The sequence below is a fragment of the Pteropus medius genome, unplaced genomic scaffold, assembly GCF_902729225.1.
Source record: "Pteropus medius unplaced genomic scaffold, Ma_sr-lr_union100, whole genome shotgun sequence".
NCBI lineage: Eukaryota > Metazoa > Chordata > Mammalia > Chiroptera > Pteropodidae > Pteropus > Pteropus medius.
Window position 1 is genome coordinate 1,753,787 of NW_024352783.1, and position 16,288 is coordinate 1,770,074.

At 55.1% G+C, this 16,288-nt stretch overlaps 1 protein-coding gene across 2 annotated transcripts in view; it reads left to right on the forward strand.

Moving 5' to 3' along the window:
• Positions 1-13,430, forward strand: part of NTN1 (netrin 1) — a 186,754-nt gene extending 173,324 nt beyond the window's left edge. For both annotated transcript variants that reach the window (XM_039847341.1, XM_039847340.1), the window contains exon 7: positions 8,993-13,430. In XM_039847341.1, coding sequence (XP_039703275.1) covers positions 8,993-9,321 — 329 coding nt within the window. In that variant the 3' untranslated portion in view covers positions 9,322-13,430. The remainder of the gene's footprint in view (positions 1-8,992) is intronic.
• Positions 13,431-16,288: the final 2,858 nt, after the last annotated feature.

Here is a 16,288-nt window from a genome sequence, read left to right on the forward strand (position 1 = left end):
GGCAAATGATGCCTGGCCCTTGCCCGGCCCGTGTCCAGCGGCTCGGGCTAGGAATCAGATGAGCAGGGTGATGGGGAGAGTCTCACATTCAGACCTCTCTTTCTCCAACTAGCTGTGGGGACATAGGGCCTCTCAGCAAATGTTGGCCTCTCTCCCTCTTTACACCCGCTCCCTTTCCTTTTCTTGATCTGGGGGTCAGTAGCTATTCCTGATCAGGATCAGTCCCCTCAAGGCCAGAGAAACAGATGGTTACCAACCATGTCCAAAGGATGAAGTTCTCATGTCTTCAGCATGCTGTGACTTTGGGCCTTGGGTAAGAGTGCAGATGTTAGAGAAGTGCCCTGGGGACTGTCCCCCAAAGGGAGGGCTGCCTAGGGAGCCAGGCAGGTGGCAGGGCCCCCGCGGAGGCTGGGAGGCAGCTGGTGGTGCAGGCTGGGAGTGCAGGCTGCCCCACACCACCCAGCATTACCCTGAGCTCCAGAGAACAGGACGCCAACCAGCCATCAGCACATGGCGGGGTATTGCAGAGGCTCACTGACCCTTCCCTGGGGGTCACTGGCCCCCTGGGGTTCCTTCGATTTCCCTGCCAGATGTGACCTCCCCCCCAGGAGTGCCAGCCCCATATGGAGGCCAGATGTGGAGCTAGGTCCACATGAGTCAGCCTAGGGTCATGGAATGTGGGTGACCACCAGGTTGGGTAGGGAGGGCTGGTGGGCCCCAGTGACAGCTTGACATAAAAGCCCCTAATCTCACAGGATGCTGTACTGATGGGGGCCTCCTGCCATGGGTGGGTGGGATACACTGCAGCCCTTCCCAGCACAGCAACTCCCAGAATCAGGCCCCCCAACACTGCCCCTCCCATCTGGCTTAAGGGTAGTGGGCTCCAGAGAGGCCTGCTCTGGGGGGTTGGCAGCTCCGGCCCTCATCTGTCTTCCTCCCTGGAGCTTCCGCCTATTCCTCATGCTATTTTTCCTCCTTTGAACATCCTATTTTTAGGAAAGGAGGGGTGGGTGGGGAAGGCTCTAAGGCATCACAGAAACCATCTAATTAAAGGTATCTCCTCCCAGTTCACAGATGGGGACACTGAGGCTCAGTGGGGCTGAGGGAGTCGGGGATCTATCCAAGAGCTGGTGTAGTCGGGGCTGGGGGACACGGCTGTGCTTCACCAACACCCAGACAACACTTGTCCTTTCCCTGCTCATCAGGCACCTGGCTCCAGGATCACAGAGCACTTCTCACAAGCACACTGAACTCAGATGGGCATTTTCCCCAGTGGGGTGGATCTGGTGGGTCCCAACTCCACCCCTTCCCTGGGACTAGTGTTTTGGCACCAAGGACCCCAGCCCCCCAGTTGCTGTCCATGAAGCTTCTCCCCAAGATCTGCCCGCAATCTTCACACACCTGCCAGCACCACCTGCCTATGTGGGGCTCAGGCCTGAGATAAGAGATGCGGGGCAGGCCACAGCCACCACACCCAAGGCCGCCACACCCTCCCCTGTAACCTGCCAGAGCTGCAGAGGCAAGTGCTCATGGCACCTAAATCGATCTCCCCCAGGTGAACGTTTCGATCTAAGTGTCACCCCTCAGTGCTGTGGCCTCGCCCAGCAGAGCGCTGGTGTCCTGTCTGGATCCTGCTTTGGTTTGTTTCTGGGCCTGAGGCCCTTTTTGTGAGTCTCCTTGGAGAAACAGTTCCATCCTTTGAAAGTGGTTTGACTTTTAGGAGCTAGAGCCAAGTGCGCTATTCAGAGGGCACCCGAGGGGGACCTGAGTAGCTACTGGGTGCCCACCCCTCTTTGGACAGGGCTTCACATATGGTGTCCTGGGAGGAGGCCAGAAGTGCCAGCCCAGTTGGGAAGGAGGGTCTGCTCTTCACTCTCCTGCGAAGGGGCTCTCTGGAGGCCCGAGCCTTGCTGGGGAAATGGGTTGTGGGCAAACTGTTGTTTGCAGAACTCTGGGATGAGCCACATTCCCACTGTGGAGTGGGTAGGAATTTGCAGCCAGAGTTCCCTTTGCACCAGGCTTTCCATGAATTTGGGAGGCCAGAGGACCTTGAGGGATTTGGGAGTGATGAGGGGCCTGGACCAAGGCCCCACTGGGGAAGGCCAAGCCACACCTTCTCCTCCTCCAGGGGTTCTGTCCCCATTGATGCTGAGGGGGAGGAGGGCACTCATTGCTTGACTTTCCCAGCTGGGTGGTCCCCAGTGGCACAGCCAGCAGGCCCTGCCCTCACTGTTGCCCTCTGTGTGTGTGCTGCCAGGAGTAGGGGGCGGGGGTAGGTTGGACTGCTCCAGCCAGCCTGGGAGGCAGGTGTGGGAAGTGGCGCATCTCACGAGGCTGTGTTAGGTTGTCCAGGAAGGGGAGCCTTGGCCGTCCTCTAGGATGACACTCTGGCAGCTCTGGCTATGCCCGTGGTGGGTGGGGGGACAAGAACTGGATTAGGAGTCTCCCAGGCTGTTTGTTTCAGTTCCTCCTGACTGGGAGAGGGAGGCAGCCTGAGGCGTCATCCCTGGGCAGCAGGCTCTTCCCGCCCTTGGGCTGCTTTGTGAGAGGAACCAGCCCCAGGGATGAGGATACCCGGCTGGGGCAGGACAGGGCCCAGGCCCATTCTTCTACCCGAGCCTCTTGCATGGCAGGGTGGCCAGTCCCCTGATTTCTTCTTGCTTTCCAGCTGTGGCCAGACCATGACCATCTCCCAGGCAACTGGGGCTGGTGTCTTCTTGAGTTTGGCTCTCCCGTTCCCAGATCTCCCTTACTCAGGAGATTCCCATGCAGTCAGATGGTCCCAGGCACCTAACCCCTCTCCTTCCCAGGAACAGAGCCTAAGCACCAGGCCCTGGCAGGGGAAACTGAGGCAGCCTCCACATTGCTCTTGGTTCCATGAGAGAGGGGCATACCATTCCTCCTTTGGTTGAGGGGATAAAAGGGGGAGACCTTTAGTTGGCCCTAAGTTGGTTGTCCCCACCTTATTCAAGGTCTGAGGCAGTCCTCGCAGGTATGGCAGAAGGTGGCAGCCCCCAGGGTTCCTGAGGATTCCTGGGGTGTGGGAGGTGTGGGGGGCTGTGACTGGTGGCCCAGTGAGTCTCCAGCCCTCCACCTCATTTAATAAAAACAGTGTGGGTTGCTGTGACACCCCGTCTTGGGTGTGTTGGCCCTGCCCTGCCGCCGTGCACCCCCCAACTCAGCACATTCACTCCTGTGCTCACCCAGTCCTGAGTCAGGTTAGCTTCCCCGAGAACAAGGCTTGGCCCTGCTCAGCGGTTTCTTACCTTCACAGGAGACTGGGGAACATGTGGTCAGAGCTGCATTTTATGAAAGCAGCTGCAACTCATGACATGCTTTCTGTGCCGGGAGATTTATGGGGCTGCATGGTTTTAATGGTTTCTGTGGGGTTAGTGTCCTCCCCCTATTCATTCTGGCCGCTGTCTCTGAGGCAGATGGGTGACAAGCCTTTCCTAGCTAGACTGGCCCAACAGGAAGGCATGGCTGGGCGGGGGAGGCCAGGGGCTGACCACCCAAGCCTCCTTGGAAAGGGCAGCTGCTGGGAAGCTCCTGGGGGCCCACCCCGAGCAGCCCGTAAATCTAAGAGACCTCCAGGAGGCAGGAAGCCTCCCTGCAGAGGTGTCCCAGCACTCCGGGCTTTCTGGGAGAGGAGGACAGCCGGCACCCCCAAACCCCTTACTGCCCCCACACCGCGCGCGCGCACACACACACCCCCCGGGCCTATGCCAAGGCCACTCCCTCAGTCCCAGCCCAGCGGGTTGTCTGTCTCAGGCAGGCTGGACCAACAGATGAATGAGCAACAACTGTATACTCCTAGCTAATCTAGCAGCTTTCCTAGAACTTGGCTTCTGCTGGGAGCTTTGATCCCCGCTGGGAACTGCCTCCTGGCACTAACCGTTCAAGGTGGTGGCAATGTGCAGGTCCTCAGAGGGCCCAGGGCTGACAGGCTCCAGGTCTCCTGGGCCAGGGCTGGAGCTGCGGAGGGAAGGAGGCAGGCTTTGAATAAATGGGGCTATGGGCAAGGACAGGGCTGCCGTGGGGCAACATGACCCCCTTTGGAGGAACCCAAGTGCACGACGGGACTTGGAGCTTTTCACTTTTCAGGTTGTCTTTGATGGCCTGATAATATCACAGCGTTGAGGCTCTGTAGAGGTTGAGGCACCCTGGGAAGGATGGCTAGAGGTCTGCGTCTATGGAAAGACATGCAGGCGCCTCACACCTTTGTAGGGGATGCAGCAAACAGCAACTGAGGACCCCCAGGCTGGGCAAGGCCCCCACTCTGTCCAGAGCCTGCCTCCTAGCTCCCTGCCCCTCAGCCAGAACCAGCCCAGTGATGTCACTGGCTGTTCCTGCTGACTCTGGCCTCCATGAACCTGGCCCTCAGTCCCTTCCACCCATTTGAGGTCACAGTCATTTCTCTAGAGCCAGGCACAGGCCTTTGCCGAGGGACAACGAAGTATATACCCCTGCCAGCCAATGCAGCAGGCTTGAGTTAGAGTAGGGAAGTCAGTACTCGGTGGCTGAGAAGGCTTCCTTGCATGAAAGGCTTTCCTTTGAACCCAGGAGTTGCTGAGGGGGAGGCTGCTGCCCTGGCCCGCCTGTAGTCTTGCTATCAGACCTCTGCAACTGGTTTGCTTCGGGAAAGGAGGGTTTGCTGCACCGATACCAACAGTCCAGGGACTCCAAGGCCAGGAGACAAGGCGCAGCCTGGCCCCTGGGACCCGAGGCCTTGTTCTCTGGAGCCTGAACTCTCTCTTCTTGCTTTTCTGTGTGTGTCTGCTTCATGCTGCAGACGTGCTTCCTCCACAGCTTGCTGGGGGCACCCCTGGAGCCTGCCTCACCCATCTGACCTCGTAGGCTCCAGCTTTTACTCCCCAACGCCTGCTTTTGTCTGTGCCAAGAGCAGAGCCCTGTGGAACAGCAAGCACAGCAGCGCTCACTCACAGCAGCCACCCAGCCTGAGCCCTCATTTTCTAGGTGAACAAGGGTTCAAAGGAAGGTGCATTCACAGTGTAGACCCTGAGGTGGGGCCGCTTATCACTGAAAGTGGGGTCTGAAGCTGGGCGCCAGGCACCCCTTTCTGGCCAGCACCTGCCTCAACCACTTCCTTATTTCCACTTCAGAGACATCTACCCTGGCTGCACCCTGGGACCCTCTTCCTGCACACCAGTCTCTAATTAAGAGGCGTCAGCACACCTCTTATCGCTCTGGTCCGATCTCACGATTGGCCTTCCTGAGGGTCGGTCATCTCATCTCCCTCATTTCTGAATACAAGGTTGGGGATCCTCACCAGAGCTCCCCATTCTGGCCTCATTGAGGTCAGTTTAGGACAACAGTAGGGGCTTAGGCATCTTAAGGTCTGAGACTAATGGTTCCGGAGTGAGTGTTGTGTGGGTGTAAGGGGCCCGCTGTGGGGGGCCATGGTCCTGGGATGGGCAGAGCTCCCCACAGCCACTGTGCCCAGCCCCGATTGGGTGATGTACGGCCCCCAGAAGACTCAGGTTATTTCTGGCTCCCAGCAGCAGTGCCGTCAGAGGTGGCAGCAGCCCCAGCGCTGTGCCGTGCTGTGCCGTGCCGAGTGCACCCAGAGCATGCTGAGCAGCCCTGCCTGAGGTCACTGTTTCAGTGTGTATTTTGAATATTTTCAGCTGTATGTGCACTGCGGGGACTTGGCCCGTGCACTCGTGTGCAGCTCATACTTGGTGGGCTGTGTAATGTGCGGAGGCGTTGCCAAGGGCAGCGGAAATGTGGATTTTTTCCAGCATAATCACACAAATCCTACCACCACCCTCCACTGCCCCTGCCTCCAGGTCTGTGCTGTCTCACTCAATAGCCAGGGAGCTGCCGGGAGCTGCTGGGGCTGTAGGAGGAAAAGGGCCAGTGCTTTGTGCCAACTGACTGGTATCCCCTACATTGACCCCTAGATTCTCGAGGACAGTGGGTACCCAGGGGCGGGTGCCCCTCTGGGCTGTGTCCCCAGTGTAAAGCAGGTCCCCTTCAGGCCTGTGCTGATCATGCCTGGGGACATGGGGTGGAGGCTGCTTCGGATGCCCTGCCTGGTGTCCCAGGGCATTCCTTGAGAGGAGGGAGGGCTCCAGACCAGGGAAAGTGGGCCGGGGGGAAGTCCTCCTGCTGTGATTGGCCATGCTCTTGTAAGTCCAGGGACTTAGAAGGGCCCTTGGGGGCCCAAAGGGTCAGCCCAAGGCCTGACCTTGTCCAGCCAGCTCTTCCCAGCACAGCTGGGGGCCCTCACCAGGTCTGGCTCCCACCTGGCCCTGAGCCGAGACTCAACGCCCTGAGTCACTGATTCCAATTGTATTAGTTTTCTAGGGCTGCCGGCACAAAGCACTACAGACTGGAGCCTTAAACAATAGACGTTTATTTTCTTTCATTTCTGGAGGTTAGAAGTACTAGATCAAGGTGTCGGCAGGGTTAGTTTCTCCTGAGGTCTCTCTCCTTGGCTCGCAGATGGCGCGTTCTCGCTGTGTCGTCACATGGTTGTTCCTCTGTGTGTCTGTGTCCTCATCTCCTCATCTTATGAAGACACCAGCCATATTTGATTAGAGCCAACCCTGATAACTTCATCTGAACTTAATTACCACTTTAAAGGCTCTGTCTCCAAATACTATCACATTCTGAACTACGGAGAGTTAGAACTTTGCAACATACGAATTTTGGGGGATCGTAATTCAGCCCATAACACCAATAGGTGCTCAGTGCCTAAGATCAAAGCTGCCATCTCCAGGGACCCCAGCCAGAGGTGCCTTCTGTAGCATCCTCTTTTGACCACCAATGCCCACCCCAGCTGGGAGACACTGTGGCTGGGCCAGGGGTCTGAGGTCCCATGCGGGGAAACAGCCACGTCCTGAGGGAGGCTCATTCTGTATTCAGCTCAGTCCTGAGGAGAGGAAATGGGGGCTCTCGGGGAAGCTGGGGGTGGCTCCCCCTTGCTTAGCTAAGGGGCACTCAGTTGCCACGGTGACCTCCATCTGCACAGTCAAACACACATGGCCCAGCCACTTCTCTGGGCCGGAGGGCTCCCCACCCCCCATCAGAGTTCACACTGAGTGTTGAGTCCCTTAGTGACAAAAACATGGAAACGGTTGCCATGGCAGCCATTCTTTGGAGCCTTCAAACTGGAGTGCAAAGTTCAGGATGCCCAGGAACAGCTGAACTGAAAATATGGGAAAATCTGCTACTTCTCTCACCCTAGAAGTATGAGTTGGATGGTGTTTGATGCTCCCCTGAGCCTATCCATCTCTGCCCCTCCCTAACACCCTGGGCATGGGGGGCCCTGGGATCGAGGGTGGTGGAGTGGCCCCAGAAGCCCTGAGAGAAGCCGGTCAGCATGAGAAGCCAGGCTGAGCTGTGGGTGGGCCCAGTGCTTGGCACTGTAAGTGGGCAGGTGATGACCGTGACTTCATGGCTGCTGGCGACCCCTAGCCTTCCTATTACTCGGTTTCTTCACCTGTATCTGGAGGGATGAGATGCTGCTTCTCTCTCAGAAGGGCTCACGTCTACTCAGCAGCCAGGGTAATCTTCAGCCTGGTCCAGCGGTGAAGGGTACAGGGCATGCTGGGAAAGATGGCCCTGGGCAGATAGATGGACCCGGCCCAGTGTGCTGGGAGTGTGGTCAGTTCTTACAGACTTCCCCTAGCCCTCCTGGACCCTAATAGACTAGAGTCCGAGTCCTTGAATGGAAGTCATTGCAGCAGAGGCTTCTTGATTTATTCCCTAGACTGAGGGGAATTAATATGTGTCCCCGCACCGAGAGTTCCCCAAGTAGGCCCCATGGGGCTCTGATGACTTGAAATGCACCAGTCAAAAATTTCTTCAGTCAGGATTATTTGGGAAACCAACACACATGCATGAGTGTGTCACACACACAAACACACACACACAGTTTGTAGATTAAAAGCTCTGAAAAGTCCTGCAGTGAGGAAATTTCTTGACTTTATTTAATCCAGTATTTCACAAATATATTTGAGCAAGCCCCCCTCTCTTTTTTTTAAAAAAAGCATTTCCTCTTATTTTCAAAGTACTTCTTAATATCCTGCAGAAATAACATTTGGTAACATTTACTAGGGCACTGATTTTCAAAGTGTGTTCCCTGGATCAGCAGCTTTAGCAGCTCTTGGGAATTTGTGAAGTGCATATTTTAGGGCCCCACCCCAGATCTACTGAATTAGAAACTTACGTTTTGACAAGTTGTCTAGCGGGAGTCTGATGCACGCTGCAGTTTGTGAACCCTTGTGCTAAGGTAAATACTAGCAGAGAACGGGGAGGAAAGGGAAGAAGGGAGGGAGGCAGCCCTGGCAGGGATGGGAGGTGGACAGTATTAGGACAATGAACTCTGGAAGAGATGCTGTGGCCACCTTGAAGGGCAGGTTCAGGGTGTACTGCACCTGGGCATTGAGATCCCATTATGGTTTTCTGAGATTGGGTCAAGGGCAAGGTTGTGTGAATGGAGGTGTCATTAGGCTTGGTGTTATGTGATTGGGGCCTTTGGAAATGCCTGGGGGCCGGGGCGGGGGGGCACCTGAGGAGGTTCCCCATCCCTCCAGGCCTGTGAGGAATAGCCTGCACTGCTCCGAGGGCACCTGCTCTAGGCAGATGGACTCTACTCAGAGTGCTGGGTAGGATCAGTTCCTACAGGCTTCTTCTGGCCTTCTTGGACCCTAAGAGGGGGCTTATCCCCAAAGGCAGTGCTGGGTGGCACTTTCAAAATAGGCGTGAGGTAAGGCTTCTGGAAGCGGTGGCCCTAGCCCAGGTATTAGGTGGGGTTCCAGGTTCAGCTTTGCCACCACTCACGCACTCCCTAGTGCGGTCACTTCTAGCACTGGGTCTCCTTTCCCTTCTCCATCAAACAGGCTTCCCCATCCTCGGCCTCGAAGAGGGTGAGAGCAGGCAGGATAGACCTGGCCACAGGAGCTGGGGGTGCAGGCGTCACTCCCAGTCCTGTGGCCCACCGCCTGTCTGTGCTTCCTTGCAGCCGTCCAAATCCACATCCTGAAGGCAGACAAGGCGGGGGACTGGTGGAAGTTCACGGTGAACATCATCTCCGTGTACAAGCAGGGCACCAGCCGCATCCGGCGCGGTGACCAGAGCCTGTGGATCCGCTCGCGGGACATCGCTTGCAAGTGCCCCAAAATCAAACCCCTCAAGAAGTACCTGCTGCTGGGCAACGCGGAGGACTCGCCCGACCAGAGTGGCATCGTGGCGGACAAGAGCAGCCTGGTGATCCAGTGGCGGGACACGTGGGCGCGGCGGCTGCGCAAGTTCCAGCAGCGCGAGAAGAAGGGCAAGTGCAAGAAGGCCTAGCGCGGAGGCAGCGGCGCGCCGGGCGCCGGGCGGGGCGCGGGCCGGGCGAGCGCGGACGGGGGCCACGCCACCGCAGCCGCGTGGACTTGGCCCGCGAGGGCTTTCCCAGGTGGGGGGAGGGGTGGGAGCGGGGCGGGGGCGGGGCCCTCGGCGGTCCCTCCTCTGTCGACCCCGCCCCCGCCCCACCCTGCTCGCCCTGGGTGAGAGCCGCGCGCGGGGAGGGGTGCGCAGCAGGCCTGGCCCTGGAGAAATGAGGACGAGACTTAGCTACCTCACGGGCTCCTTCCAGAGCAGGGATGTGCTTCCCTAGGGCCTGGCGGGGGGTCTCCGTGGCGGGGGCGGGGCAGCCTGACCGGGGCCCGAAGGATGGGCGCAGAACCGCGCAGTTGGGGCCGCACCCGCGGCGGCCGGTGGATGGTTAGAGAGAGAGGGGAACGTGAGAAGAACTGTGAATTCTTAGGCCCGCAGTTGGGCGGGGAGCAGTGCGAGCCTGGCCAAACCACCACCCCAGACACAAAAGACCGAAAATCCCCTCCCTTTTCCCCTGACCCTTCTTTGTCACAGGACCCTTGTCTGGGACAACGTGGGCCCCATCTGAAGGGGCTGGGCTACCATATGGGGGCGGCAGAAGCAGCCTGTGCAACCAGCGTTCCCCGTGCAGGCTGTGGTCTCCATTGCCACCTGCCGATTTGGTCCTCCTGGGTGGGGTGAGGGGTTTACAATCTGTGGAGCCAGAGAAGCGGAAGCCTCCGCTGGTGCCTGCCCCTGCCCAGCTGGGGGTTGGGTGCAGGCCCAGGATTCTGGCCCATTCCGAGGGCAGTAGCCCCAAGGACACCCCTGAGAAGCCCAAGCCGGGTGGTCACTGCCTCATACTGGAGCTGCCTGTTGGAGGAGGCATTGCGAAGGCAAAACCTCCCTGAGAGTTTCCTTTTTGGAAACTTGGAGGCAGCCCCTTTATGACATTTTCCAGGGGAGGGGGAAGGGGCACTGCCCGGGTTTATGGCAGTGACACTATTTGTGTAATGACATCAGCTCCCACAAGGCCTTTCAGCAGTGTCAACAAACAGCTGGGAAGGGCCTGGATGGGCATGGAATGCAGGCTGCAAAGGTGGTTAGGCCCGGCCCGGGGAAGGGGCTTGCAGGAGTCAGGACTGGGTTTCCCTGCCCCGCAAGAGGCTGGAGTGCCTGAGCTATGAGTGGGCAGGGGCAGAAGTGACCAGGTTCCTGGGAACTAAGGAAGCCGTGACTACTTCCTGTTGCTGCCCTCGCTCCTGGCTTTCCAAGGGAAGTGACAGAGGCTGCTAGGCCAAGACAGCCAGCCGCAGCTGCCCCTACCCTGGGGCTGTCCGCTCCAGCTATCTTGGTCTAGTCTGGGCAGCGTCTATCCAAACTGGTCCAGTTGCCGGCTTTGTGGAGGCCTCCCATGCTCCTGGGCATGGATAGACCAACTTTCCAGAGTTTCCTAGAGACACTGTCCCCAAGCAGGCAGCCCCAGATCTTTGGGTCTGATTGCCTCACACAGAACCTGTTCCTGGGGGCCTGTTGCCTCCCTGCCTCCTGAGCTCTGCACTTCCCAGGGCCTCTGGCCCACATCCTCACACCCGGCACACTGAGAGTCCTGGCTCCCTTCTCAGTCAGGAAATTGGTTTCATTTTCCCACCGGAGTTTGGCTGCTCAGAAGGGTGACACCAAGTAAGTGGTCAGGCTTCCTTCTGCCGCCTCTGCTTCAGCCCGTGTCACGGCTGCCATTTAATGAGCACCTGCTCTGTGCCTGGCACTTTACCCACATGATCTATTATTATCCTCATGACAACCCTGTGAAACAGGGATTCTCACCCCCAGACTCACCAGTGAGGAAAATGAAGCACATGTGCCCATGGTCACCAGGCAGATAAGAGGCAGAACTGGATTCACACTCCAAAGCCAGGCTTTCTGACCATGGGCCATGCTGCTCCTCGCTCACTGCACGCTAGCTCTGTAGCCTACCCACTCAGTTCCTGTAGCAGGCTGTGAGGGGGTTCTCCAGGGCCCTGGTTACTGCCACTGGCCCGGAGAATAGAAGCGTGTGTGTATAGGGGGAGGGGGGTGGGGGGGCACAATAACGTCTCCAGAGGTAGAGCAAGAGTGGTGGGTGAGGCTGGCTGTAAACTCGCCACGGGGCAGTCCGGAAGCCCCAGGTTCCAAAAGGCAGACCTTGGCTGATCTAAGATATAGTAGAAAGGAAGTTTGGCTGTCTGGGGTTGTTGAGAGGGATTCCAGGAGAGGTGAGCAGAGATGCCCATGTGGGCTGGGAGAGGACAGAGTGGCCCTGAGAAAGGGTATTTGTCTTTCCTGAATCCAGACTCAAGGCTGGGAGCATAGGGACCTCTCTCCTAGCAGTCAGCCCTTCTAGTGCCCACCGTGGTTTGCTGAGCACCATTAGCACCTCAGAGGCCTTGGCATTTTGCTGGCCCACAGTCCTTGAAAGGCATTCACTTTTCCTATTTCTATTTACACCAGCCTGGCTCCCCTCCCCTGCCCAGAAGGGCATGGCAGCTCTACCACCTCCTACCCTGGGTTTGAGTCACCCCAGGTCCTTCGAGGGGCTGGCATTGGTAGTCTCCAAGTCCCCTCAGCTCTGGAGCCAACAGCCTACAAAGCAATAATACATCTTGCTTTCAATTCAACCAGTCTTCAGCTTCACCCACCTTAGCACCCCAAGGCAAAATCCATCTAGTCCACCCAGTGGCGTGGCCCCTGGGGAATGTGTCAGGGTGGCCAGATCAGCCAGGTTGGGGTGAGGACACTGCTGGGATTTCAGTCATCACAGGCTGCCTTCCCCATATCACAGACCCAACCAGAGCCCAGCCCCCTGCTCCTCTGAATCCAGCCACCAACTTCAGCAGTGAGGACCCCTCCTTGGGAAAGCACCCTCTTCCACCACTGTCTCCGTCCCGGGGAGGAGGTAGAAATAGGAATTGAGGTATGCCGGTTTGTACAGTTAAGAAGGGATGTAAAATGCAACTAGATTTTGATTTCGAAGAGTGTATTAACCAGAGTTGTGATATGTAGGTGTTTGAAGAAAAACATACCAGATTAGTCTTTTTAAAAAAACAAAAAACAAAAAAAGATTCCCCAGTTGTCCTTTTTTTTTTTTTTTTTACCTTCTAGGTGGTCTGGAGCCTCTGACAACAGAGTGCCTGCTTTACTGACACACAGTAAAGCTTAAGATTGGGGTGGAGAGAAGGGGGAAGGATATGGGGCGGCCCCCGGATTACCAGCAGGCTGTGGCTTCTGTTCTGAGAAAGCAGGGCAGGGGGCAGCATCCTCAGGTTCTCAGAAACGGAGGGAGGGACACCTTTGGTCCAAGCCAGGGAGACCATGAGCTGCCCCAATGCCCTTAACAACCTCCTGAAACTCTGCCTCCATAGTAACGTGCAGAAAAATGGGTAAAGACTTTCTTGGGTTTGCCCCAGGTTGGAATGAGACTGAAATCAAGCAGAATCTGAGGGGTTAGGAAATGGTCCCTCTAGGAAACAAAAATGTTAGGGTCTCAACACTTAAAGGAAGCCCCCCATCCCACCCTACGAGAGAAACCGAGAGTGGACAAACTAGACTCACTGATGGGGTTACTGGGCCACGGTTCATGGCTGCAGCCATGCCATACCCTAGGGGTATCAAAATGTGTACTTGTGGGGCCTCGCCCCACCCCCCCCACACCAAAACCAAGCCAGCCCCACTCCTTGTGTCGTTGGCCATCTCTTCCCATCCCCTGCTCTCAAATGCACTTCCCATCCTCCCTCAACTCCCTCCTGCGTTTCAGAGTTCTGTTCACTCGGAATTGTAAATGTTTAGTTGTGACCATGACATATTGTTTGGGTCAATGTTCCTTTCCAATGCATACTAATATATTATGGTTATTATATATGAATATATTTAATGACATGGAAGAAGTTGTGGATTTTCTTTTTTTTAAGGTTCGTGGTTTTTTTTGTTTGTTTTGTTTCTGGTTTTTTTTTTTTTTTTGTTAGAGTTGTAATGGACCCAGATGGAAATTGTAACGTGGGCCTCACACCTCACATGATAGAACTAAATTCAGATATCAATTAAATAAACTCTTGTACACTGTTCTTTGTCTCCCAGTCTTTACTGGAGGTCTGAGCTGTGGGTGGTGGGCCTGCGGGGGGAGAGAGGGATGGAGGGGCTTCAGGCCACTTAAGGAATATGGATTCTGGTCTAAGAGCTCCCAGCAAGACAGAGCCTTGGGTTTTTCACAAAACCTGAGACAGACCTCAAATTATGGGAGAAAAGAGAAAAAAAAAAAAAGACAGGAAAAGGGCAGCTTTGCTTGGAAAGTCCTAGGGCTTGCTGGCTCCAAACGTGATTTTAAATTAAAAAGCTCTCAAATGGGACATGCTGTCTTTCAGTCCTCAAGAACCATTCTTGGGATTCATCCTTGCCACTCCTTGGGACCCTACGCCAGGGGGACTACAGGGAAAAAGGCAAAGAGGTATCTTCCCATCTTCAAATTCAACAGTAGGGCCGAGAGTACCTTTGAATGTCCCCACCTGATTCACAGAACTAGTTACTTCTATTTGAAGCCAAGAGGAGACTCGAGAGAAAAGATAATGGTTAGCGAAACTCAAGAATTTTTTTCAAGCCATTGCTAAAGGCTTCGTGTGGTGTAGGGACTGGGCCCCTGCCAGTGCCACGCAGCCACCAGGAGCTGAGCTCATTGAGTTTCTGAGAGGCTATATTTAAACCTCCAAATGGTTGTCATTTCTTTATTAAATAAACAATTCAGTCATTAGGAACATGTTGTGTTGCCATGCAAAGTGGAGCCGATCGTCACCAGGAAGCTATAATTTCTGCACCCAGCTGTTTTGAAGACAAGTCTTAGCAATGGGCTTTGTCTGGCCTCTCGGTGAAGGAGATTCAACTGGCAGGCATGGAAGGCCCTTCCCCTGCAGCATGGGGAGCTGGCTGAGGTGTTTTTAGCGTCTCCTCAAGAAGAAACAGGGCCAGCTCAGCCTCCTCAAGAGGTCCAGCTCTGAGGAATAGGAGCTCTGTTTTCAAAACCGGGGATCAAAGCCAGGGCAGGTAGATAGAGGGGTGTCCCAATCAGTCTTGGGTGTGAGTCCCTGCTGGCATGGCAATGCCTGACACTGGGTGGTGAGGGACAGGATACAAATCTCAAGTGGCTGGACAGGCCAAGGAAGCCTTTCTGCAGTCTCAGGCTCTCTCCAAGGTCAGTTCAGACACAACTGGAGCATTTGCAGGATTTAAGGCCTCCCGAGAGACTGGGGCTAAGAGGTTTGTGCTGCACTTGGAAATCCGACACTCAGCTTTGGTCATTCTTTTCAAGGGTCCAGTTCTCAGGGACTTTCAGGATGCGGCATTTTTCTGTCCATAAAAATGGTGTGCCTGAGAGTGCCATCTCCTTTGGGTCTCCACCACTGCCAGACCCTGTGCTGGTGGCTCTAGCCCCAGGCCCAAGAGACACATTAGAACATGGATTGTAAGTAGCCCCGCTGCCTCTCAGGGCCGCACGCTCTAGCCAGAGAGAGAAGGCACTGACGTCTGCCAAACTCAGTGCAGAAAATAAGCTGGGTTGCTGCTAAGTACTGGCCCAAGGTGGATGCATAAAAGTCCATTTTGGAGACTGGATGCTGAGGTACAAGGAAGCTGACTGATATCCATGAGGGACTCGGTCCACTGCAGTCTAGTCAAAAACGCAGACCATGCTGGGTGAGAGGGCTTCCCAGGGTCTGCTGACTTTCAGGGAGGCACACTCATTTATAAAGCTCCCCGCTGCCACCCCCCTGTTCTGCCTTTCCCAGAGACAGTGCCTTGGGATGAGGACTGCCCACTCATGGCAGACACGTTCCCAGGTTTCGGATTTTGTTGCACAGACATCTCTTTCCATGCTCTTTTAAGACTAAATAAAGACATAAGAAATATGCCAAGAAAAACCGGGAGTGAAAGGACGAATGGAGCCAGTGAGAAATACTGTATACAGATGGATTAACTCATTGCTTCATCAAACTGGAGGAGACTCAACAGGACAGCAAGTCACTTATGAAAAGAATAAATGCTTTTTGTTATTGGCACATAGTTGAAAGTCTGCAGTTGTACAAAACAATTAGAGGAAAGATGAATCTTGGCTCACTTTGTAAAAGGGGAAAAACCCACTTAACTTTAGGGGGGCTAGGTTAGAAAACCCAACTAGATAAAAGATGATCTTTATACAAAGAGCTCTCAGTGTAACCCCGAAGCTGAAGAAGTAGGGGATAAGGGTGCTAAGGAAGCCGAGGCCCGCTTTGCTGACAGGGAAGGAAAAGGTAGCTCTCGACCAGGCGGCAGTTCCTTTTGACTAGAGTCAGGAGAGACCCTGCTAGTGCTTGAGGCAGAGGGGCAGCTGGGAACCCAGCAGCAGCCTCATGGAAGGAGGTTCCAGGGCGCTGCTGGGGCCCAGGAGGTCCTGAAAGGAGCAGACTGACCCGGGGCTAATGAAAACTAAGGTTTAGTTACAATTATTAATAATAATGTAGTTTCAACGGAACGAAAGTACCAGTTGTAACTAGGTATCTGGATTTCTTTATATGGTATCCTGACTTAAAGTGATTATAATTAATAATCGGTTAAGTTAAACAATACTTATACTGTTATTTTAATAAAGTCTGTTTTCATTGAAAAAGCACCCAAGGTGATGGGTACTAAAGCCCTGTCTTGCCTCTTTTCTTTATGCTTAAGGTAAGGTCTTACTGTTCATATAACCAACTCAGAATACTGTGGCCCACCCGGGGCTGCAGCCCATGACACCTTTGAAGGGGATAGCAGGCCTTACCAAACCCAGCCAGAAAAATTCCACCTTTACATTAGCATTGTTACTGTAGGTGCAACAGATCCCCCAAGTGGCTTGGGTATGCCTTGCCACTCCCTGATCTGCCCTTCAGTTCAGAGTGGGGTGGGTGTCTCCTGTGAGAAG